The sequence below is a fragment of the Scleropages formosus genome, chromosome 19 (genome assembly GCF_900964775.1).
Source record: "Scleropages formosus chromosome 19, fSclFor1.1, whole genome shotgun sequence".
In the NCBI taxonomy this organism is placed as follows: Eukaryota; Metazoa; Chordata; class Actinopteri; order Osteoglossiformes; family Osteoglossidae; genus Scleropages; species Scleropages formosus.
Window position 1 is genome coordinate 18,495,406 of NC_041824.1, and position 22,930 is coordinate 18,518,335.

Here is a 22,930-nt window from a genome sequence, read left to right on the forward strand (position 1 = left end):
CAACTTAAGTAGAGAACTTACACCAATGCAACCTGAAAGAGTGGAGAAGGCGAACATGCTGCAGATGATGCTACGCCTCCTACATCGACCACTTTTTAACTGCCGCCTCTCCGTCATCCTCCACCTCTACGTATCTCCTCCAAGCAGAAGCGGATTCGCAGCTGTCGTCCGTGCTTCGACGTAAAAAAACGAACAACTTAAACTGCTTTTTCAATTTCTTAAAAGAAATTACTGCCTTAAGTTTCTCATTAGCAGAGAATAAAAGTACAGAACCGATGGAGGGCCCTTAACCCACTCCAGATCGCACCGCACTTGGGAGCTTCTTGAGTTACAACTCAACTCCTCGTCCAGCGTAAGCGAAAACCGGGGACCTACTGTAAATGCGGTAAAGACAATAGTACAAAAGGGACATATTTCATACACAGCAGGAGAACAGATGTTTTACATGAAGCACCTGAGGGACAGGGAAAACAGAGTACACACGCACACACGCACGCACGCAGAGAACACCGGTCACCGGCAGTGTGTCACCAATCGGCCGGAGCCCTTTACTCCACACAGCTGAGCACCTCCCGCACCCCGTCCACCCCGACACTTGGCCTACAGGCTTGGGAAAGGCAGCTCGGTGGGGGAGGAGGCCGTCCTAGCGAGCAGGTCCAGCGTGTGGCGAGTGTCGCTTCACACATTCGCACGTCCCGCAAGCGTCGCACGCTTCGCCGGCAGCGTGAAAACGAGCGGAGCGGCATTCTGCCCGCTGACTGTCGAGATCCGGCCAGCGAAGCACACGCACTCCACTGTGGGACGGGGCGGGGGATTGCTGTGTAACCGGGGACCGCATTCACTAACATCTCACAGCTTCCTTGCAGAACACACACACACACACACACACACTACTTCCAGGGCTTCGCACTCCTCTACCACCGAACGCAGAACTAAGCGTATGTTAACAGGAGAAGGATCCCGGCCGCCAAGCCCTTCTATTTAGAGGACGGGAAAAGGTGCCAAAGCGAGGTGACCGGCGCCAAGGCAAGAGTAAACAGAGGGCTGCTGCCGCTACGGCCGTTTCTGGCCCCACGCTAGTGAGAAGGAACACGGCGATGCACATTGAGAGACATGTTGTCAGCTCTTCAATAAAAGCCTTCAAACGACGGGGCTCAGAGCTCAGCAGCCAGTTGAGGGCGAGGCCCATCGCCAACCGACGATGTGCTCAAGCGTGGATGAGGAGGGAGGTGGACGCGAATGGGTCCGAAGACAGGGCGGCGGCGGCATCGCGCGCCGCCCCGCCGTGCCTCGTTTCTCTAACGGAGCGAAGCCGCGATCGTGTTTGCGAGGTGCCGCCCAGCAACGTTCTCGTTCCCTCCGGCAGCTGGACGTGCGACCCCCCTCCTCAGCGACACGATGGCTACTTTCGGGAAACCCAGGCGCTGCCGAGCAGAGCCCTTCCTTTTTCCCCACCTCCATGCGAGGCCCTGTGAATCCAGGACACCCCCACCCTGCACGCAAGACAATGCTGAAGGCAGCGAAGCCCATCATTCCAGCTGGGCGGGACTGTGACACAGCAAGTAAGAGCGATGCCTCACGTTCCCTGGGTGGTGCAATTTGACATGGGTTCAAATCTGTTTCAAGGGAATCGGTGACTCTGAATTGCACTTTGTGTGTGTGTGTGTGTGTGTGTGTGTGTGTGTGTCTTATCAGGTCTCCCCCAATGAAGCACTGATACATTTATTTGTCAGGGGAGACCTGACAACAATCTCACACACACACAGAGCGAACAACAGAACACAGCTGTCAGTCCCCCGATTCAACGGGGCGCCCGACGTGCGGTAAAGGAGTAGCAGCGTGAAGGAGATTCTGGCACAGGGCTGTCACGCTGTTCCGCCGCACAGCACAGCAGGGAGGCCTGTCACCTTGCAATCTGAAGGTTCTTGGTTTGAATCCCGCTCCACCTGTAGTACCCCTGTCCACGACACTTACCCTGAACTGATACAGAAAGAATACCCCGCGGTGTAAACGAGCGAATCAATGTACAGCTGGCAGTCAAACACTGTAAGTCACCTTGGATAAAGGTGTCCGTTAAATGGATGATTATGATGATGATGATGATGATGATGATAATAAAAGGTATGATGAGTGTGTTTTATGAAACTGGTTACACTGATTTGTCTTTGGAACAGCATTAAACAAACTGCACTGAAGCAGGAGAATGGGTAAGTCACAGTAAAAATCAGGTATAAGCTGAATGAATAACTCTGTATGGAGAAGGAGAAGGAGGGTCAGCAGGACCACACGCAGCCACTGTCATTTAGTGCAATAATAATAATAATAATAATAATAATAATAATAATAATTTAAACACCCAACAAACTGGTGAGAAGCGGGTTCCCTGGCTGGATGGGATATAGACAGCCAGTCTCAACATCAGACACCACAGATGGTCCATCTGCCACGAATATGCGCGCATTAGAGCTCGCGCTGCTGCTGGCAGATGACACGAGCACGAGGTGATGGGCGATGACGCCAACGCAGTCGCTTCGCTGTGTGATCTGTCTCCATGTACGCAGTCCGGTGCCACGGAACACGCTGCTCTCGTCCGGCGCCCGCCCGGGATTCGTTCCATCGATCGCGAAAATACGGACGCGGCGCGTGAGAGACCGGACGAGCGGCGGACCCGCGCCTGACGTCAGTTGAGCTGTCAGGATCGCGAAGTGAACGCACGCGCTCACGAGAAGGACAGACACTCGAGACAGACACACAGTCAGTCACAGAGAGGGGCACCCACCTGGACAAATGCTTCAGGATCTGTTTCTTGATGAGCCCCGCCATGGCCGAGTGCTCGGGTCCGGGAGCCGAAGGAAGGGCTTTCCTAAGGGCGTCCTCTTGCTCTCACCACATCCCCCACATCTCCCTCGACGACCAGCATCTTCAAAAAGCCCGAGCGCAGAGTATTAGCGACCCGGCGGCTGACACACACAGTCCTCCACTGTCCCACAAAACACAGCGACTAAGACTGCGGCTGCGACCGTGGGCTGTACATGATACGCTTACGTCCTCTTTTGAGCCAAAATGGCTCTGCTTTCCGAATGCCTAATGAGAAAGCGACCATACGCCACAGCACCAAATTCCCTGAATGATCCAAAATGGCTTCACTTTCCGACTCTTTAACGAGAAAGCGCCTACATTCTCCAACACTTCGATTCTCGTTTGAGCCAAAATGGCTTCGCTTGACGTCTCCCTGGTAAAATGGTGACTTTGGGGATGGTAAATAAAAAAGTTAACGGTTTTCTACAGCACGACGTTGCCGTTTGAGCCAAAATGGCGCAGTTTACGTTTGGGACTCGCTAATGAGATCGTAACATTTGCAGCGCCACCTCTTGAGCATAAAAACATGTTGACCACCGACAAAATATCACATTTATTTCATTCATTTTCACTTTTTACAAATGTAACTTTTGCAAACTGACTCCTCGTTTAAAGGATGTTCCACTTAAAAATTTTTGAAGCTACACCTATTCCTGTTAAATTATTTTGAATGAAGCTTTCTTCACTTAGATATTTTATAAAAAATTTCCCTATATATCTTCTTCAGTGCCTCACAGGATGGCGCGCAATCTTGGAAGGAATTTGGAGGACTTATGATAACCTGGTCTCAGGTTTAACAGAAAGACAGCCATACCAGTTATACCACGGTACTGTCTGACACTCTGAACTACTGATGTCAAAAACAAAATTAAGACGTGTTTGCTGGCCTTCTGAACACAACTGGAACCGGAAATGCGGCACGATGGTGCAGCGGGTAGTGCACAACCAGTGTTTGTCAACTTCGAGACACTTTCAGCTTTTTTTCATTATCTACACTATCAATAAAAGCATTATAATTGGTTTATTTAGGGCTACAACTCTAAGTCTCAGGTACAGCTCTTATACGTCTTTGTGAGACCAACACAACGGTCCCACACTTCTGTCGGAGTGCATTTTACAGATAGCTACAGGCTGGGAGCGGAAAGGCCCGTTGCTTTTGGGTCAACGCGGTACAGTAGGGTAACCGTCCTGGAGTCTAATTCGACTCGTGTTGACCGCTGGCATGGTCTGCATGGTAAATAGGTCCTTTGACGTGGTTCGCCGTTGCCTTCTTCCTCACAAACCGAGACACGCCAACTCTGCACACCTTGAGTCGGATTCGAACCCACACTCGCAATGCCCAGGCACTGTGAGCAGTGCTTTCGGGCAGCTTTCCGGAAGAACATGAAAAGGCTTGCACGCAGCATCTCTTCGGACTTCTCACATGTGCTGATCGGCGAATACCTGGTCGTGCCCTTGTGCCCTGACGGTACAGAGCCCCGAGGTGTAGACTCAACAGGTTTAAGAATTCTCTCATTCCTGAATCAATTAGGCTGCTCAACCGAGACAGCATTACTCAGGCAAGTGCAGTCTAGTCCGCAACAACAGCTGAACGAACAGTGAAAGAGTTGTGCAACTCTCTTGGTAGAACATCCGTGTGTGCAACATGCTGGACGTTGTAATGCAAGTGGTGTGTTGCCTTGATGCATCATGTTTAGATCATGTGTCATTTGGAAAATCATAATTATTTGGAAATTCATAATTTATCTGTTTACTAATCTAGAGTACTGTGCAAATGAGAATGATTCCAAAATTAATGCTATTAATTAATAAACTTCCTACAAAGCTTTGTAACCATTCGCCATCAACAACCGCTTGTCCCGAGCGGGATCACGGTGGGTCTGGGGTTCAAGTCCTGCTTGGGGTGCCTTGCAATGGACTGGCGTCCTGTCCGGAGTGTGTCCCCTCTCCCTCTAGCCTTGCGCCCTGTGTTGCCGAGTTAGGCTCCGGTTCACCGCGACCCCACTTGGGACAAGTGGTTTCAGACAAAGCGTGTACTTTCTTTAACAACATACAAAACCCTTATTGTAATACTGTAACTTTTTGCAAAAGGAATGCTTGGAAGTCTGAAACATGCTCTTTCCCATTGACACTACTGCAGAAGATATTAAGTAACCGTTTAAAACAAATTTTTTTGTGAAACATCTAAGTGCCTAAGACTTTTGCACAGTACTTTACCTCTTTTCATTTTTTTCTCATTTCTTCTTAAATTTACATTTAGTCATTTAGCAGATGCTTTTCTCCAAAGTGACAGACCTACATCTTACAGAAAATACAATGAGTGCTTCACATCAACAGACTTAGATGCAGATGTGTGATTCTAACGTAGTTACTTTCCACCATATGATCCAATGTACATCATACAAGTAGCTGCATAAAGGTTTATCCAAATAACTGACAATTCCTAATATTCTTTTTTTATTAAACATTTATATTACACAAGTAGCTGCATGAAAGTTTATCCATTATTCAACAGTTATGATTTCAAAGTTCTAGAGCATGAACATTTATACCGTACATGCACTTAGATCATGGGAGAAGTGAGTCCTGAAGAGGTGAGTTTCAAGACCTTTCTTAAATGTAGAGAAAGATTCAGCAGCTCTGAGTGAGAGGGGGAGGTCATTCCACCACATTGAAGGCAGAACTGAAAACCTTTGTAATTTTGCTTTTGGACCTTTCGTGCATGGGACCACCAAGCGGGCAATGGTGGAGGAATGTAACGGTCTGGTTATTATTCTTCTCCTTTCAGTAATATCCTTGTGTGTTGCCCTGTTCTTTAAGGCAATTGTCTTAAAGGATAGGCTACTACGATGCAAAACAAATTAAAGAGAAATGTCACATAAGATGAGCAGCCAGCATAGACAACGAAGTTAAGGATTTGCATTGTCAATACACCAAATACACCTACCATTTTGTGACAGGTTGACAACAAAAATCACTATAAGTTTTAAAACTTAAGAGTAAGGGGAATACGTGGTGGATTTTTAAAAAGCATTTTTCTTAATTGAATATTACTTTTACAGGTAAACACTATTTTCTTGTAGATATCCATACGAATAACTGAAAATTAGCGAGAAGTGCAACACCAGAAGACCACAGGAAAAATGTCAGATAAACAAGTGTTTTTTCATTATTTTATTTCTCAAAAACTGGGGTATACAAACCATAAACATCATACTACAAAAAATTAAGTATCTAATGAGACGTATCCTTTTCAGCCATAATGACCATGCTCACATAAGTCGCTAATTACGTGTGATGTTAATAGCAGGCAGAAAAATAAGGCTATCCTATTCAAGTATAGTGAAACTGAAAAAAATAACCATACTTTAAAATTGTATAACTGTCATCCAAAATAACTGCTTATTGCATTTACAACATTTTGATGACATCAGCTGAAATCACACAGCATTAAATATAATGACACTAAACATTTCAAATAAATCAAAAAACAAGTGATGGATGTTTGTCAAATAGAAAGCAGCACAACGAGGCCCACACTTCTGTTGAACTGTGCTTCGGCTTCAAAGGGAGACCAGTGCAGGACAGAAAGGTTCTTGGTGGGTGGGTTGGCTTCTTGGGAGTCTGAATGGTTAACTGCTGTCTGCTTCGCTGTTTACGCTCACAAAAGTCCTGAAAACAAAACGCAAGACTTCAGTTCTCCCACAGGGTGGCCTGGCCGCACACCAGCAGTCTCCGAGGAGCTGGGTGAGAGCTCTGCAGAAGGTGGGGTAGGGGGAGGAGACCGTCACTACCGGTCAGGCCGTGCCGTACCAGGTCGGAGGGGCACCATCATGGGCCGGGCAGGGGGCCTCATCATGGGTGGTCCAGGTGGCATCATCTGCATAGGGCCGCCCATGGGGGGACGCATACCTGGAGCTGTGGGGCAGAAGATGTGCAGGTGAACATTTGTCCACACAGGAGACTGAACACACGAGTCAACAGCTGCAATCCAGAGCCGGTTAACAGAGCATTTTATCTGTCACATTCCATTTCTTTCAAACATCACTTTCCCATGCAAATATGACCACACAGTACTATAGCACTGACATGGTGTTACATGCTGAATAAGAATTGTTTATTGTGTAAGAATATGGTATCCACAGTTGCTGTGCTTTGTAGTTTAAAGCTAGATGCATCACATAATTATGAATAGCAAGTGTCACATTTGAACTGCATGCTCAAAGTAACTACTGGAATACCCTGGTCTGAAAATACATACAAAGGAATTAACTCAAGTTTACAGCTGGACAACAAAATGCCATCATTAAAGCACCATCCACAACAAATCAGCCTAAACACTCTTGTGAGAGCTGGAGAGGCTCAGCCAATGCTGCCCAAAATCAGATATTCAGACAAGATAGATCAAGCGCACACACAAAGACTGAAACACCAACAAAAACCCATCTTGGGACAAGCATGCTGACACCAGAGGAGTGTGATTAAAACAGCACTGTAGAGAACAGAAATATTGACTGGGAAATTCTTCCATCAGAGAAACAAACTAATAGAAGATCAAATGCTGGTGCACTGGCTATGTTAAAAGCAATATTTCTGCAATAAAAACATCTGCAAAAGGCAGCCATAATGTTCTTATAGGGCTAATATTTCAGCTCAAGCAAGACTTATGACTTATTTACCCAATTATACATTATAATGAATAAAATATCTGCACAAATAATCAGTGCTGACAGTTGACTGACTGATCATAAACATGTGAAACATTCACTGTCTTGTTATTGAACAGTGACAAGTCAGGAATCTCAGATAGTAACTGTAAACCCTATGGAAGTCAGTGTAATGAAATTGGTCCCAGACCTCTGTTCTGATTGTGTGTGAGACTAACTGCTGATAAATGAAAGTAGTAGATAAAAGTAAAAAGTAGATAAATAATAGCTGGTGGAGGAAAAGATGGGCACAACATGGAGAAATTTTTAGCAAAGACTGGCTATGGGGCAAAAAAAAAAAAAAAAAAGAAAAGAAAAAAAACCCCATTAACCAGCCCTAATTCATCCCTGAAAACCAACTAAACATACAATAATAATAATAATAATAATAATAATAATATTCAATTTTTAATTACAATTCCTTCTAACCTCAGCTCAACTTCACCCCCCAAAATGATGGTCCATATAAGGAAAAGCCAAACACACTAACATAGAATTAAGACTGTATTTACAATAAGTTAAAATATAAATATTTCATAAACATTGTGATAGTGAAGGAGTGTGAGGCAGTTAGTGGAGGAGATGAAGATGCAGATTTACATTTTCAGCTTTTGCTTTTTACTTCATCCCCCATAGAACAGTTTGCACTGTTCTTTCACCACACTCAACATGTTTTACCACAATCTTTCTTCCCCAAAACTATAAGCTTCTAGCAGATGTTTTGCCCTCTTCTCTACCTTAGCTAACGTTTTCGTTATCTTTTTTAGAAGCCTTTTTCAGAACTACAGCTCTGCAATAAAAAACTGAATAACTACACAATAATTAGATTGTTTGCAACAGAAGGAATGAAGGCACAACCAACCTTTCCCAACTGTGAGCATCAGCAAGAGTTTCAACTAAGGACCTATAACAGTCCAAGCCATCCAGTGAACCTCAAGTTTAAACTTATTTTCTGAAAAATTAGTGGAGCAAGAAAGGGTAGAAAAGCTGTTTTGAGGTAATACTCCTGAACTGTATAGAAGTGATAAGCCACAGAGCATCTTGTTCAAAACCTTAAATACCCAATAGTAAGGGAATACTGTATATCATCTTTTCTTACGTTACCCATCAATAAATCAACAAAATTATATAGTTACCTTGCTGCATATAATTAGTCAAACTGAACAACAAACCAGAGAGGTGAAAAAAATAAATCATGGCGGAGGGCAGAGAGGTCAGGGAACAACACATGGGCCACAGGAGTGGCACCTGCATGACTCCATGCAAAATGACAGGAAGATGGCATAGTTTGGTCAAATTTGGATGAACAGTTCTTGGTAACAACAAAAGAGCCTTTGTGGGGCAACATACTGTCTCTTCCACGCTTGATCACCAATAATAGCAGCACATCTCTTTTGGAACCCTAGGCTGCAAATGATTAATATTTCTCCCTTTAAACAAGGACACAATGTTAAGACTATTCCAAATACGTTGACTTTATTTAAGGGTGGGATTCTGGTACCGTAAAACATGAAGATCTAAGAGAAATATGTACAGAATTCAAGGTCCCTGTGAAGAATTTCTGACTTCTGTCAGTCACAAGCTCCTTCCCAGCTCTTGCAGAACCACATCCATGTTCATTAAAAATTACTGACTCCAGGCCTCAGCCCCTGAATTAATGGCAAGCTAACTCAAAAAAAAAAAAAAAAAAAAACCTCAAAAAATACAGGTATAATTTTCACTGATGCCACTATCATCTTCATTTATACAAACAAATTTATGATGCTGTTACAGTATCCACGTCACAAATAATGACAATTTAACTGGTAAATAAAAACGATTCACACAGCATTCAATGGTCCACTAAACCAGAGCAAGAGAAATGGTTCATATTCCACATGCTGTCGTATTCTTTGGGCACGATTGGTAAACTCACCTGGTCCACCAGGCATCATACCAGGTGGAGGGGGGCCCATCATTGGCATCATGGGAGGACCACCCATAGGGGGTGCAGGAAGCATTCCAGGACGTGGTGGTCCACCTGTGGAGAGGTTCTTACTTACTTTTCATCAAAATTTAGGTCCTAAGATAACCAAGTAACACAGAATATAAGATATGTCGACTAAATACACCAGTTTACTGTTTTCACTGATCTCTTTTGTTAATTATTAGGATCTTGGTTGTGCTCCTGTGTTATGATTTCAGGCTGTCACACAATAATGCACAAACTTGTTTCAACCGCTCCTGACACCACTGAAGATATCTGGGAAGAAAGACTGACATTAACACAGGCAAGTATAAAACATTAAAATGCCACACACTCCTCAAACAAACCTGGAAATTCAATTAAAAAAATACACACACACACACACACACACACAAAAGGAAACCAGCAAAACATTTTCTGATACACTTACTGATGTTTGGAGGTGGAAGCATTGCTCCACCAGGGGGTGGAGCCCCAGGAAAGGGTGTGGCTGGGATCTTCCCTTGCTGGAATGCAGCAGCTAAGAAAACACAGAATATGCTTTAGCTTTATGCTCAACAAAGCCAACAGCAAAGAGACAATGAAAATAGTGCAATGACTTTTGTGTCTGTGTAGCAGGAATTTCTTACAGCTGTGTCTTACATGCCACACACAACATTACACAGCATATTATATCTTCAACTGACCATAATTCCAAATTGCAAACGAAGGTAAACAAAGCTAAAAATGAGGACATGCTGGGGTCTAAATAACAGATTTTAGGTAGATGTCTGCTTAAAGAGGGGGTGCGGTGGCACAGTGGGTTGGACCACGGTCCTGCTTTCCGGTGGGTCTGGGGTTCGAGTCCCGCTTGGGGTGCCTTGCGACGGACTGGAGTCCTGTCCTGGGTGTGTCCCCTCCCCCTCCGGCCTTACGCCCTGTGTTACTGGGTAGGCTCCGGTTCCCCGCGACCCCGTGTCGGACAAGCGGTTCTGAGAATGTGTGTGTGTGTGTGTGTCTGCTTACAGAAATGTACAATATTAACTGGAAACTATGAGGTAAGAGAAATATATTTATGACTTGTCTAACATTATTTTTTCTAAAAATCAAGGGTGGTTGTTAATCAGAAGAGAGTGTAAAACAGCAGCAAAGAGAAAAGGGGGCAATTTACAGTTGCCTTCCCATGTGCCTTACTCGTTTTGTCAATAAGGCTCTGGGCCTGCTCCTCCATCCACTTCTGGTAATAGTCTTTAACGTTTTCCTTGTGCTTGCGCCCGCTGCAGTGCGTCTTCCTCACGGACGGCTGTCAAAGGTACTGTTCATTATCAAACATATTCATTCTTCTCCGAAATGAATGAATGAAATGAATCTTAAGTTTGGTTTACGTGTGTAGAGTGGTGCAGGTGCAGCTTTTGTTGGCATGTATGGAGGTATGGTATTATCTGGCATGGTTTGAGTTTATGGAGTTGCTGCATTTGTTAAGGATGAAGGGCATGTAACGTGTGTGGACGGGGGTGGGTCTGGGATGCCAGACTGAACTGTTGAGATTTCCTGAGGTGTCGTAGGCCTAATTCATTTACACTTACATCTATTCACTTAGCAGATGCTTTTCTCCAAAGCGACTTACAACGAATACTGTGTAGTGTTACTAGCCACACACTAATTTAGCAAAACACTGACAAAAGGAGCTGCCCCTTTGACAACCTCAATGAAATACCCGTGTTGGCACCCTGTGGTTGATGTAGTGGATGGGGGAGGAAATTAAGATGCTTGATCTTGAGCCATGGAGATGCATGATGGCAATGCTGGGTGTTTTTCCTCTGTGGCCTCAGAAAAAAGTCTGGTGTCCTTGTGTACAGCCACTGAAATGTGCACATGGGGTGTAACATCTTGTCCCACATGTTGAATGTTACACAGCAAACCTCAGGCAAGGCTGAGCTAAGTGTGGCAGCATGTAGGACATGGACTGTTCCCTAAATTTTTTTCAAGTCCCACACACCTCCTGTAGAACTCCTGGCAAACTGGTACTTACCTGAACTGAGTGCAAAAGTACTTTCTCTCTCTGTGTTGCATGATGATATATAAAAAGCATCAGCACACAAAGAGAAGTACAAGGTTGCTTTGAACGTGCTCTGTCCGAACACAAAAAAACCTCACATTTGATGAAGTCTCGTTTCCACACCGCGCGCGCGACACACGACACGGTCACTGACGCAAAACTTACCGAGTCGTGGGTCAGGTACGTGTCGCAGTAATCACAGTAAAACCTAAAACAGTCATCATAATGAAGATTACAAAAAAAGCACTTCACCTTAACAGTCACGCGGTTTGCATTTATTAACATTTCAAATTTCACCTTTTTACTTAAGTCAAGCAGTCGCCGGTAGAACAACTGCAGACGAAGCGAAGGCACAACAACACAACTTGCACAATCATTCATTGGCCACTTTCTTATGGAGAGGTGAAATCCGAAACACAAACCTCACAATGATAAATAAACTAAATAACCGCGTAAACTGAACAACTTCGCCAAAATGTACGTTTGATAAACAAAACACTTACTTCGGCATTTTTCAAACCCTGGCTCGTGCTCACATCCAGGACATTGGCTTCCGTGGTACTGCGAACGGAAGTGACGAATTGAGGGAAGGAGGCGGGATCAACAATACAGGAAAAAAAGAATCTGTTAGTCCCAGCGCCCCCACCGGCTGCATTTGCCCAGTCCTCCAGCAGCGGAATACAGTACTGAACTACCAATAGCGAAGTCTGTGGTTCGTAAGCAGTGTCACGAATTCCTTTCGTTATCGTTTTCAAGTGTCAGATGTTCTTATGGATATTAAGGGAAAGAGTATCAATACCAAATACTCTTTGTAACTGAAATGCACATTTTGTCTGCTACTGGCTGAATACTAACTTAAATAGCCATCATCTGCCTTATTTCCAGAATGCAGTATTATTCATATTATCTATGCTGTTCTTGTACTTTATAGTGTTAAATTAACTGACATATTATCATCATGTATACATGTATATATTACATATACTGTATATACACATTGATGCAATATAGCGCAAGTCGGTCAGTGAGGAGCTCGGTCCTTTCAGTGAGGGGTACAAGCCGTTTCCAAGGGAATGCGCCAATGAAAAGCGGCTTTCGCATAGCAACGGTTGACGTCACACTACGACGTGCGCTCAACTTTCAGGCGTTATGGGACGTGATGACGTTTTCCGCTAGCCAGGGCCCTTCTCAGCCATGCGCATTGGGCTTGTTATTGGCTTGGTTGTTATGAGTGGCTGAGGCCTCGGACTAAATTAGTAGAGAAACCCCCCGTCTCCGCCCCGGGACACCCCGCCATGGAGGGCATGGACATGGACCTAGACCCGGACTTCATGCAGAAATTCAGCTGTATGGGTACTACCGACAAAGACGTGCTCATCTCCGAGTTCCAGAGGCTGCTCGGCTTCCAGCTGAACCCGGCCGGCTGCGCCTTTTTCCTGGATATGACCAACTGGTGAGTCCGAGGATACACGCGGCCTAGTCCTTTAACCAACTGAATTTGTTAACTGCACGGATGGAGTAGTCGGTCATGTTTCCATGTGACGGTACGTCTTATGAAAATGCAACGAAAATGTATGTTTCAGCAGAAAGTTGTTCATTTGTCTTTGTAGTAATTGGGGCCACTCACTGTGTCAGTACCCTCTGTACTAGGCTAGGTGTACAGTTGGAACGGCGTTCCGAGTCCGACCTGCTGCTCTGTGAACTGGAACATTTGCCATATTTGGAACTGGCAGTAGCAAAACAAGTTGTGTAACAACATGAGGGAATGTAAACTTGTACAAGAACCCAGACAACATAAACTCTGTGACGGCGGCGGCACAGGAGTTTGAGTGGAGTGGAGAGGAGATCTAGTCTAGGGGCATAGCTCATCGCAGGAAGGCGACATCTTCGCTTTTATAATGATTTACTTTCAATTTGACTGTTTCCTCATCCTCCCCTTGTCCAGACAGTGTCCAGAGCGGACTTCGGCACCTACCTAATAACGAACTCTCATGAGTTTATCGCACGCGGTGGGTGTACGCACGCCTGTGGCTGTGCTTAGTTAGATAATAGATTTGCGCCTGAGTGAATATACGGCGTTTAATGGCATAAAAAGTCATTTGATGATACGCTAAATGATTCGTTGTGTCTAAAAGAGGAGCGGCCACTTTTTTCCCAAAAAAGTTACAGCTTAATCTCGTCACAAGTTTTTTTGGATACTTCTCTGCGCTCAAATATTATGAAGTCGTGGTCCGTTGGAATAGCTAAAATCACGCTGATAACAAGCCAGGGTACCAGAAGCGAACAGTTAAAGAGATGTTCGGTTCTGCTCTGCTGCACCGTACAGGTGTCGTGCGCCGAACTCCGCCGCGCGTGCCAGCGCGAGCAGCCTGCCGCGTCCACGGCGCAGCGCCGTCTTTCGCTCTAAATAACTGCGCTTGTGTGGAGTCACGTGCTCCGCGTGGGGCCGCTCTCCGATCAGTTCGAAACGTAGCGAAAATTGCAACTAAAATTAGAAGTGCGACACGCCTCTGCACGTGCACCGATACCGATGCCGTCATGGCGCGTGACCAAGCTCGCTTTGCATCTATTATTACGTTTTTGAATGGTTCATACCAAGGGTTCACTTCAAAGGGTTACTCGCTCTTTTCAGAACCGGTTGAGGGCAAACTGCGTCAAAATGATGAACAAAAGGGGGACACCTGTCTCAACTCCTCCCGCGCCTTTCTCTCTCTGTTTCCATTCTGCATCGCGGGGGGTGTCTGTGTGGGGCAAAGTGCGGCTGGTGGCCTCCAGCTCAGGTTCCACACACCATTAAACATCGAGCATCAAAATAAGCAAACCTGGACATAACAGGAGCCTCATTAGACAATTACAGGAGGTGGTGTAGTGGTTAGAGCTGTGCCTGTGGCACCTGAAGGTTGTTGGTTTGAACCTCACATTCTACCATGCTCTTGATCAAGGTACTTACCTTGAATTATTCTAGTAGGAATACCCTGCTGTATTAATGGTAAATAAAAGTAAAAAAAAAAAAAAAAAAAAAAACACATGAAATAATTAAGCAAACTAAACAATTGTAGTTTAAACTCTTGAATCAGTATGGCAAAAACAGCATGGGAACGTCTTTAAACCTGCAACACAGGGCAGCCTGGCGCGAGTTTCCGCATGTGCTAACCCCTCCACTCAGACAGGTCGATATTGCTGTAAGGAGGAGAGCGGAGCATCCCGCATGCTTAGAGGTGAACTGCTGAAGTGCTCTGCTCATTTGCCAGGCAAAGAGGACTAGGGTATCAGTTTTCTTTTTGTGTATTCTGGGGCAATCTTTTTGTTTTGTGTTGTTGTATGTGTTTTTTTTTTTGTGGTTGCTTAGCTCCGGGAGGCATGAGAAAAAGTGAAGGTGAATAAGGTTCCCCTTTTTACAACTCATCCTAGTTCTTCTGGTGCAGTTACAGTTTAACGGCTTATCGGCAGTTGCAGTCTGCTACCTTTGACAGAAGTCTGTCGGCCCTGCGCTCATCTTCATCTTCGCCTTCGCGCAAAACTGTTAGAGAGCTGTTGTGAAATTCTCCAGGATGAAAGGCACAAGAGGTGTCGCAGCCTATAGCCAGGCTTTCCAGGTGCCTTGGTGTACGTTGTCCTTGCTGCCCTGAGTAGAGCTGCCTTTTAGAGCGAGAACACTCGAGTGCGCATCACAGTTCAGACTGCAGGCGAAGAGGATAATTAGTAATATGAAGAGTCTGTGGAATGAGAGGGAGTGGCTGTTTACATGAGCCACTCTTTCCTTTGATAACATTGCCGTTACAGGCTGCTGGTATGAGCCCTGTCTTTCATACAAACTAGGGAATGCTGCTGACAGCCATGTACATTCATTCACTTAACAGGCGCTTTTCTGCAAGTGATCATCTTGTGTACATCTCAGAGAAACAAAAGTGCACTCAACAGATGAAGAGCTTTAGATGCAATCAATTAGTAAACCTCATGGACATTTTAAGACCCAAAATAATTGCAGTCTGCTTTTATGATTACTTTCATGATTATTTGTGTTTTCATCATCTATTGCAAGACAATCGATTAATTAGTTTAACTCGTACGGGATGTGTGTCAGACTGTTTGCCAAAGTGAAGATTATAATTAGTGTACTGGTGAGGGATTCTGAATCCCCAGTCTGTTTGTGTGAAATGTTTGACAAATTAAAAGCAACAGCATTATAATATAATTAAGGAAAAAAAAAAAAAAACTTGGTTTTTTTTTTTTTTTAAAAGTCAACTTTCCTCATTGCTGTTATTTTGATGCAAATGGTTTGTGTTTAAAAACTGTAATTTTTTTTTTTTTTTGATTGACTGATTTTCCTTTACTGATTCTTTTTCCCCTTGAAGGAACCTTCAGGCAGCCATTGGGGCTTACTATGACTTTGAGAGCCCCAACATCAATGCACCTTCTATGTCATTTGTGGAGGATGTAACGATTGGGGAGGGAGAATCTGTGCCCCCTGACACACCTTTCACAAAGACCTGGAGGATACAGAACACAGGTCAGTGCAAACCCCTGAGTTAACTGATTTATCACTTACCTTTGTTAAAGTGGCTTAACTGGCTAATGTTCTGGTGTAGTAGTGTGTGGTTTTAAAGGGCATGTCCTCACAGTGAATGCTATGTTGTTTTGTAACTTTCAAATTTGTTAAGCTCAGGTACGTTATGTGTCATCCAGCTTTCTTATCAGTAAGGCTTCTGTTGAGGATGAACATGAATTTAGGAAACCTAAACCCAAACTGTTTAAAAGCAGTTTTACTAATACCGCTTCTAAATCTTGACACACAAAGTTGAGTAAGATTCTGTTATTTTTGTTGGTAGTTATTAGAACTGCATCTTCTAGTCTCATTTAACTCTGCAGTTGTTGCTGTTTAAAAAAAAAAAGGAAAACACAGTAACACAGGAGCCCGTATTAGAGAACGTCTCACCGCCTCCTTAAAAAGATCTACTGATGATGTTCATCATGATGATGACCATATTTGTTTTTTTGTTTTTAACAGGGACAGAGTCTTGGCCCCCTGGGGTATGTCTGAAGTACGTGGGTGGTGACCAGTTTGGGCACGTGAACATGGTGATGGTGCGCTCGCTGGAGCCCCAGGAGGTGTCAGACGTCAGTGTGCAGATGCGTAGCCCGGCCACCCCTGGCATGTATCAGGGCCAGTGGAGGATGTGTACGGCCACTGGCCTCTTCTATGGAGGTGAGATGTTTGGCGTCACATGTGGCTGGGCTCACTGTCAGGGGTGTACAGTCTTGTTTCCCTTGAAAGGTTGATCTTTGTCCCTGCTCAGGCAAAGTGAGGTGGGTAATCATGCTGGTTTTCTTTCAACTAGCTATTTTTTAGCTTGCTGAATAAGATTGTTTGCTTGGGAATTTAGCTTCAGGTATTTAGGCACTGAAAATAACTTAATCTCAATGAAATTTTAATTCATTGTGATTTCTCTATTACCCCTTTATCTCAGCATTGTATAAATTTCAGTCCTGTTATTAAAGGTATAATCGAATTTAATTTAACAATGTCGTATATTACCTTTTATTATTATCAAATATCTCACACTAAAAAGTCATCTTTATAGATTGCCAAGAGTAGGGGAACTGACTGCTTGACTTCCAAATTTCCATGTCATTTTGTCTGTCTGAATTGCTATTGCTGATTTTACTAGTTAGATGACAAAGAGCCAAATAGCTAGTTGTTTTTATTAACACCTGCATCTGTTAGACTTCTTGTTTGGATCAGTGTAAAGTCCACTCAGTATCAAAGTTCTCATATGAGTGACAATGTGTAAGTTTTACAAACTTAATTTGGATCGCTCCAGATATTCATTTTTTTGACCACTAGGTGGCACAACAAGCATTAAGTTTGCTCTGTGAACAGTGGTTACTGCAGCTCTCACCTTCTGTTAATTGTGTTTGGCGGTGTCACTCATTTGTACAGATTAATGTTTTTTGATGGTATCATCTTCTGTTTAGTGACCTCAAGGGTGCCAGGTCTGCTGTCAGGATCTGAATCTGCAGCTTAAAGTTCTGAAGTCACTGTCCTTTGCTATTGTCCTGTTTTCAATATCCTTACAAGTATAGTCAGCAGCTCATCTTCTGAGGAAGTAGGTTGAGTAAAAATGACCCCCCTGCCCCTCATTTATATGTTCTCTGCAGATGTAATCTGGGTGATCCTGAGTGTAGAGGTTGGTGGCCTCCTGGGCGTCACACAGCAGCTCTCCTCCTTCGAGACAGAGTTCAACACTCAGCCCCATCGCAGTGTGGAAGGTGACTTCAACCCCTTTGCCTCCCCTCAGAAGAGCAAACACGCAGCTGGAGATGAGCGGCTCAAGGGCCCTGGGGCCCCATGGGAAGGCCACTCTGAGCGGACCCAGCAAGATCAAAATGGACTGTCACACAGCTCTGTAAATATAACACCAAACAGTCTCCAAAACAACCTGTCAGTAGTGACGTATGGCCAGGTAAGCTTTCTGTGGCAGACGGGAGAGAGAGGCCTGAATGCTGGAGCTCAGACTCTGTTCCAGATCCTGCATTTTGTGTTGCATCACTTCAAAAGGAGGGACGCTGAAAAGGCACAGAAATATAATACTAAATTGCTGTGTTTGTTTCCAGAAAGATGTGTTTGTACAGTACAGACCCTGTGGTTGCTTTAAAACAGAGGTTACAATTTTCAGCCAGTAACAGGATTCTTTCTGTGTACATGTTTGGTCTTGGGGGGGGTGTGGGATTTAGCTCAGAGGAAATTTTCCAGTCCTTTTTGCTGCCCAAGGACTGTCAACTGCAAAGGTGTAAATGGCAAAGCTGGGGATTGTGTTTGTCTAAATTATTTACATTTTCCATGTAAAGGACAACTCCATTCATAAAGAATAGTGTTTGAGTATCAGTTGAACCCTCACCATGACAAACTGGATCCCTGCTTTGCCTGGGGAATCAGATTGCTCACATCTGGTTGTCCCCACATGCACTTCCTTCTTGCAGGTGTAGATTGTTTTTCTTTTTTCAAACATGAGTAACACTGTGGTTGGATGAGTAACTAAAGCAAACATTCACTTAAAAATTCCTGATTGAATTTATTTCACATTAATTGTAGGGCTTGGCTTTTAATGGTTATGGTTCTCTGCTTGTTTCTGGCAGTAGTCTGATAACATGACTGCCATCTCTCTGACTTCCTGCTTTACATGCGTTCGGTTAGCCGGGAAAAGGTCAAAACGAGATCATATCCTCAGGCCTGAGTAACAGACTGGAACTTTGTTCCCATCCTTCTGCGTTTTCTTTTAGAACAACTCTGGCAAAACACAGTAGTGCCACGGTGCTGTGTTGGAATAGAGGAAAAGGGAATGTGCAAAAAAGGTGTTTTCTGACAGGGTCTTTGTTTGACATTTTTATGATCAATCTCAGTCTTGTCTGTATGACGGATGAGTCCTGTGCAATGTTTCCACAAAATAATGTTTCCACTCCTTTTACAGGCAGTTGGGTTAACCTTCCCAGCATTTGTGTTATGGCACAGGGAGACCATAACAACGGGTCCAGTTTGGCCATAACTGTGCAGATTTTTTTAAACAGATATGCTTATACTGCTTATACTACGTACTGCTTATTCTGGAGTAGCGTGGTTCTGAACTCATATAGCAGACACTTTTCTCCAAAGCGGTGTACGTCTCGGAAAACGATACGTAAGTGTATCTGCATGAACCGGTGAAGAGATCTGACTGCAGTGTACATTATGCAGGTGCTTGCATGTAGTTTTTTAAAAAGTTATTAAAACAGATAATGTAGTAGATAATGTTGGTTTTCTCCGGGTGCTTGGGTTTCCTTCCGCTCTCCAAAGACATGCTGTACAGGTTAACCCATAGTGTGTGAGTGACTGAGAGAGTGTGTTCCACTGATGTATGGATGAGTGACTCATTGTAAGTAGTGTATGTAGCAGTGTAGGTCACTTTAGGTGAATAAGGTGTGGGCTGGTACTATTATATGGTGTAAATTGGAAATTGCTTTGGAGAAAAGTGTCTGCTAAATTAATAAATGTAAGTGTAATGTACATCACTGTGTCTGTTTAACCATGTTTTCTGCCTTCTCTGTATCCCCGTCTTTTCCCAGGGCATCCACGGACCCTACCCTTTCGGACAGTCTTAAGACACAGCCCCTCCCTGTGGCCCACGTGGTGCTGTGAACCAGCACCTCTGGCCTTATCCCATGCAAGGGGGGTGGCAGGGTGGAGTATGGGCAGGGCAGGAGCAACTGCAACTTTCATATTGACACTTGACATGACCCCCCCCCCCCCACCCCACCTTCCCCCCTGACATCAACACGAATGAAAACTGAAGATAAGACTTTTTTTTGTTTTTTGTTCCTGATATGTAATTCATCCAACATCAAACACCCAGCGTATGCATGTGTGAATGCTAAATTAAGAAAAGAGTGCTATGAATCTTTTAAAAGAAGTGGAATATGCATTATTTTTTCTTCTGTCTTTTTTTAGTTGTTGACACACAAAACCAAGTAGAGACTGCAGAGAGAGCAAGGGTGAGCGAGCGTGTGTCCGAGTGCAGCATTCGAGTGAAGAAAGGGGGGAAAAAAGCCATTGAAACATTAGGTTTTTGTTGAACGACTGTAGTTGTTTGAATAGACATTTATAAACTTTTTGAATATCCTTGTTTACCTGTTTTTCCCTTTTTTTTTTTTTGTCTTTTTTGCAGTTTTGTAACAATGTTATGGTGTATACTTTTTGGGTGATTAACGTACCCAGTTTATGTGAAGAAACTATTCCAGAGGAGACAAAGGATTCAGATTTCCCAGGAATGGAGGAAGGGAGGACTAAGCTTGATGCCGGTGCCTGCTTTAGCTTCTTCTCCTGACGTAGTCAGAGGCAGAACTGTTCACATCACTGCCGAATGAATTTAATGTTCCGGCTCTAAATGTCTGCAGGGATGTTTCCCTGTTCAGACATTATAAAATATACAATACATATTGGTGCCCATACACTGAAGAATGGTGAGTTGGGCTGCAGTACCATCCTACTCTGACGGAGGGCGATACCAATCAAAGCTACCCATAGCTAACCTCAAACTGCTGGGTTAGCCTTGATAGAGGCTCTCTTTTTTCACATCCTGCTAGAGTCAGTTGTAGAAATTCTTTGCTCCATCACACGGCAAGTCTTTCGTTCAGTTTTTGGAGTTTGCCACGGAGCCATCGGTGCGTGAGGAACCCCTCACTTACATGCTGTCCGCAGTGTGAACGTACTGTACAGCAAGCCAGGGCACCAGTGGAGTGCGACGTGCCTTAAAGGAGACGAGGCTGGTCTCCCGTTCTCAGTTCAGCAGAGCACGTCGAGGAGTGTCCTGTCCCGGTTGTTTTTGTGTGTTATACACTGTTTTCACATGTGACACATTGAAGTGTTGTTTTGTTGCACTTGTGAGCTGTCCCAAACATGAGCTTCACTGAAGAGAGGCAGTTCACCTTTGGAAAATGTTGCTTTAAAGTGTGCGTGTGTATGTGCGCGTGCGTCTCTCAGTTTGTAGGTCGTGAGATCGTTTGATCACGTTTCGCAACATGCAGAAGATGCATGGTTACGTTTAGTAATTTTCTTCATTAACGATAGAAGACACTATGAAACCACTTTTTGACTCCAGTTTTTTTTGTTTTTTTGCATCTGTCAGCAGCATTTGACATTACTATTTGACATTGATTTATCATATTCGTGCAGAGGAGCGAGGCTGATGTGGACAGTTAATCCACTGACGCTAGAGGCGGAGAGATCTCTGCCTGGCCTCTGAGGGCTCAACACGAAACATTGAGCACAGCAGAGCGCGTCCTCTTGCCTTCTGCCCAATGCACGACCTCATCTGGACCCCACGGGCATTCGTGACCAGCTACATCTGTAACAGCTGTTTGCTTTAGGGTTAGTGTGGCTGTAATTGGTGGTGCTCGTTGATCGGTTTTTTTTTTCTTTTTTTTTTTTTGTCCTTTTTGGCTTAAACCACAAATCTTCTCCACCCAAAAAGTATACACTGTCCTGCCTTTCTCTTTCTTGTTTCCTTTTTCTCTTTTTATTCTGTTCACTTTCTGGATTTCTGCAAACATTTTTGTGCAAAAGTGATCTTTTTTTGATTCCTGGATATGGATGGTATTTCCTTTTTCTGTGATTTGGGTGAGTGTAGAGTTTTGTGTGGGGTAGTATGGGGAATGGATGAGTCAGATGTCTGTGCGAAGTCCAATGATAGCACATTTTGAAGAGGAGGGGAAAAACTAAAGTAATTTGACGCCTTTTACCTGTATGTACAAATGAACATTTGTATGATTAAATTAACACTGAAAAAGAAAAAATACATACTTGTACTTTTTTCCTTTCCTCATTGTCACAATATACATGATGTGTACCTGCTTTACAAGAAGTTTCCTAACATTTTTTGCGGAGAATATTTGATACACCATCATGTTTCAGTTTGTCACGTGTGTTTTTACTTGTTTGCACTCTCTCCCCTGCTAGGCAGTTCGGTACAGCCCTGGAGGTGGGGTGTATAAGTGGAAGCAGTGGGGACTTTTCAAAAGCCAAGGGCTAAAAGGTGGGGCTGCAGGAGCATGTTTATAGGGTACAGACTGTGCAGAGCAGCAGTCCACAAAAGCCACATTACCTGGGTGACAGGGAACTGAGCAACATTATGTACAAATTTATTAGTAACTTCTTCTCAGTGATGGTTTAATAACCACTGATTTTTAGTTGGCATTACAGGGTCCTTAAGCGTTCAGCTGCTGTGGAGCAACGGCACATTAGTGTCCTTGGGGTGATCTATCATATGATCTGCCATGTTTTCAGTTGGTTACTGAAACTTGTGGGATGCTTGTGACAAAACTGTTTTACAGGAAATACCCTTTAAGGGAAATTTGCATAAATGCTGAATCAACACATACCTGTTGTGTTTTAATTTTGCTGATGCTTTACAACTTAACAATGGTATACGTGTACACTAAGCTACTACTTGCCTAATTGAACAGCTGCAAAACATGTTACTGCAACAATGCAGGGAAGTATATTTCTCGGTACTGCAGCATGAGATACAACTGAACCCGAGATCCTTGTGTGCACCCTCATGGCCTATGGTTTTCTGGCCATGAACATGAGGTCAGTCTGGTGGTGTTCTGTCCTGTAGCTTTTCCCACACTTTTAGTCCAGATCCTTCTTTCCACAGCAGTGGGCAGTAAGGCTGCCACTTACTCCGGTACATAGCTTAACATGCTCTGCATTTCAGATTGTGTTCACCACTGTTTATTGATTTATGCTGCAGAATATTTACTGAAGCAATTTGAAGACTTCATGTCCCTCCAAGCATGTGAATGTGTGGCGTTCGGTTCACAATTCAG

At 44.1% G+C, this 22,930-nt stretch overlaps 3 protein-coding genes across 4 annotated transcripts in view; 1 reads left to right on the forward strand and 2 right to left on the reverse strand.

The window, feature by feature from the left end:
- bltp3a (bridge-like lipid transfer protein family member 3A) overlaps positions 1-3,036 on the reverse strand; it is a 34,284-nt gene extending 31,248 nt beyond the window's left edge. Inside the window, exon 1 of the mRNA XM_029246399.1 lies at positions 2,780-3,036. Coding sequence (XP_029102232.1) covers positions 2,780-2,823 — 44 coding nt within the window. The 5' untranslated portion in view covers positions 2,824-3,036. The remainder of the gene's footprint in view (positions 1-2,779) is intronic.
- A 3,017-nt stretch (positions 3,037-6,053) lies between these two features.
- On the reverse strand, positions 6,054-12,168 carry snrpc (small nuclear ribonucleoprotein polypeptide C). 2 transcript variants are annotated; one of them, XM_018760297.1, is made up of 7 exons: positions 12,073-12,167; positions 11,735-11,777; positions 10,705-10,813; positions 9,962-10,051; positions 9,481-9,585; positions 6,673-6,777; positions 6,054-6,531 (listed from the first exon to the last, which is right to left on the reverse strand). In XM_018760297.1, exons 1-7 carry the CDS (start codon positions 12,078-12,080, stop codon positions 6,521-6,523), a joined length of 471 nt encoding a protein of 156 aa, XP_018615813.1. In that variant the 5' UTR covers positions 12,081-12,167; the 3' UTR covers positions 6,054-6,520. The 2 variants fall into 2 exon arrangements, with proteins under 2 accessions (XP_018615813.1, XP_018615812.1); XM_018760296.1 differs by lacking the exon at positions 6,054-6,531 and having other exon boundaries at positions 6,635-6,777; positions 12,073-12,168.
- Positions 12,169-12,356: 188 nt separating this feature from the next.
- Positions 12,357-21,875, forward strand: ilrun (inflammation and lipid regulator with UBA-like and NBR1-like domains). Its single transcript, XM_018760169.2, has 5 exons — positions 12,357-13,022; positions 15,925-16,079; positions 16,578-16,775; positions 17,729-18,033; positions 19,670-21,875. Exons 1-5 carry the CDS (start codon positions 12,865-12,867, stop codon positions 19,703-19,705), a joined length of 852 nt encoding a protein of 283 aa, XP_018615685.1. The 5' UTR covers positions 12,357-12,864; the 3' UTR covers positions 19,706-21,875.
- Positions 21,876-22,930: the final 1,055 nt, after the last annotated feature.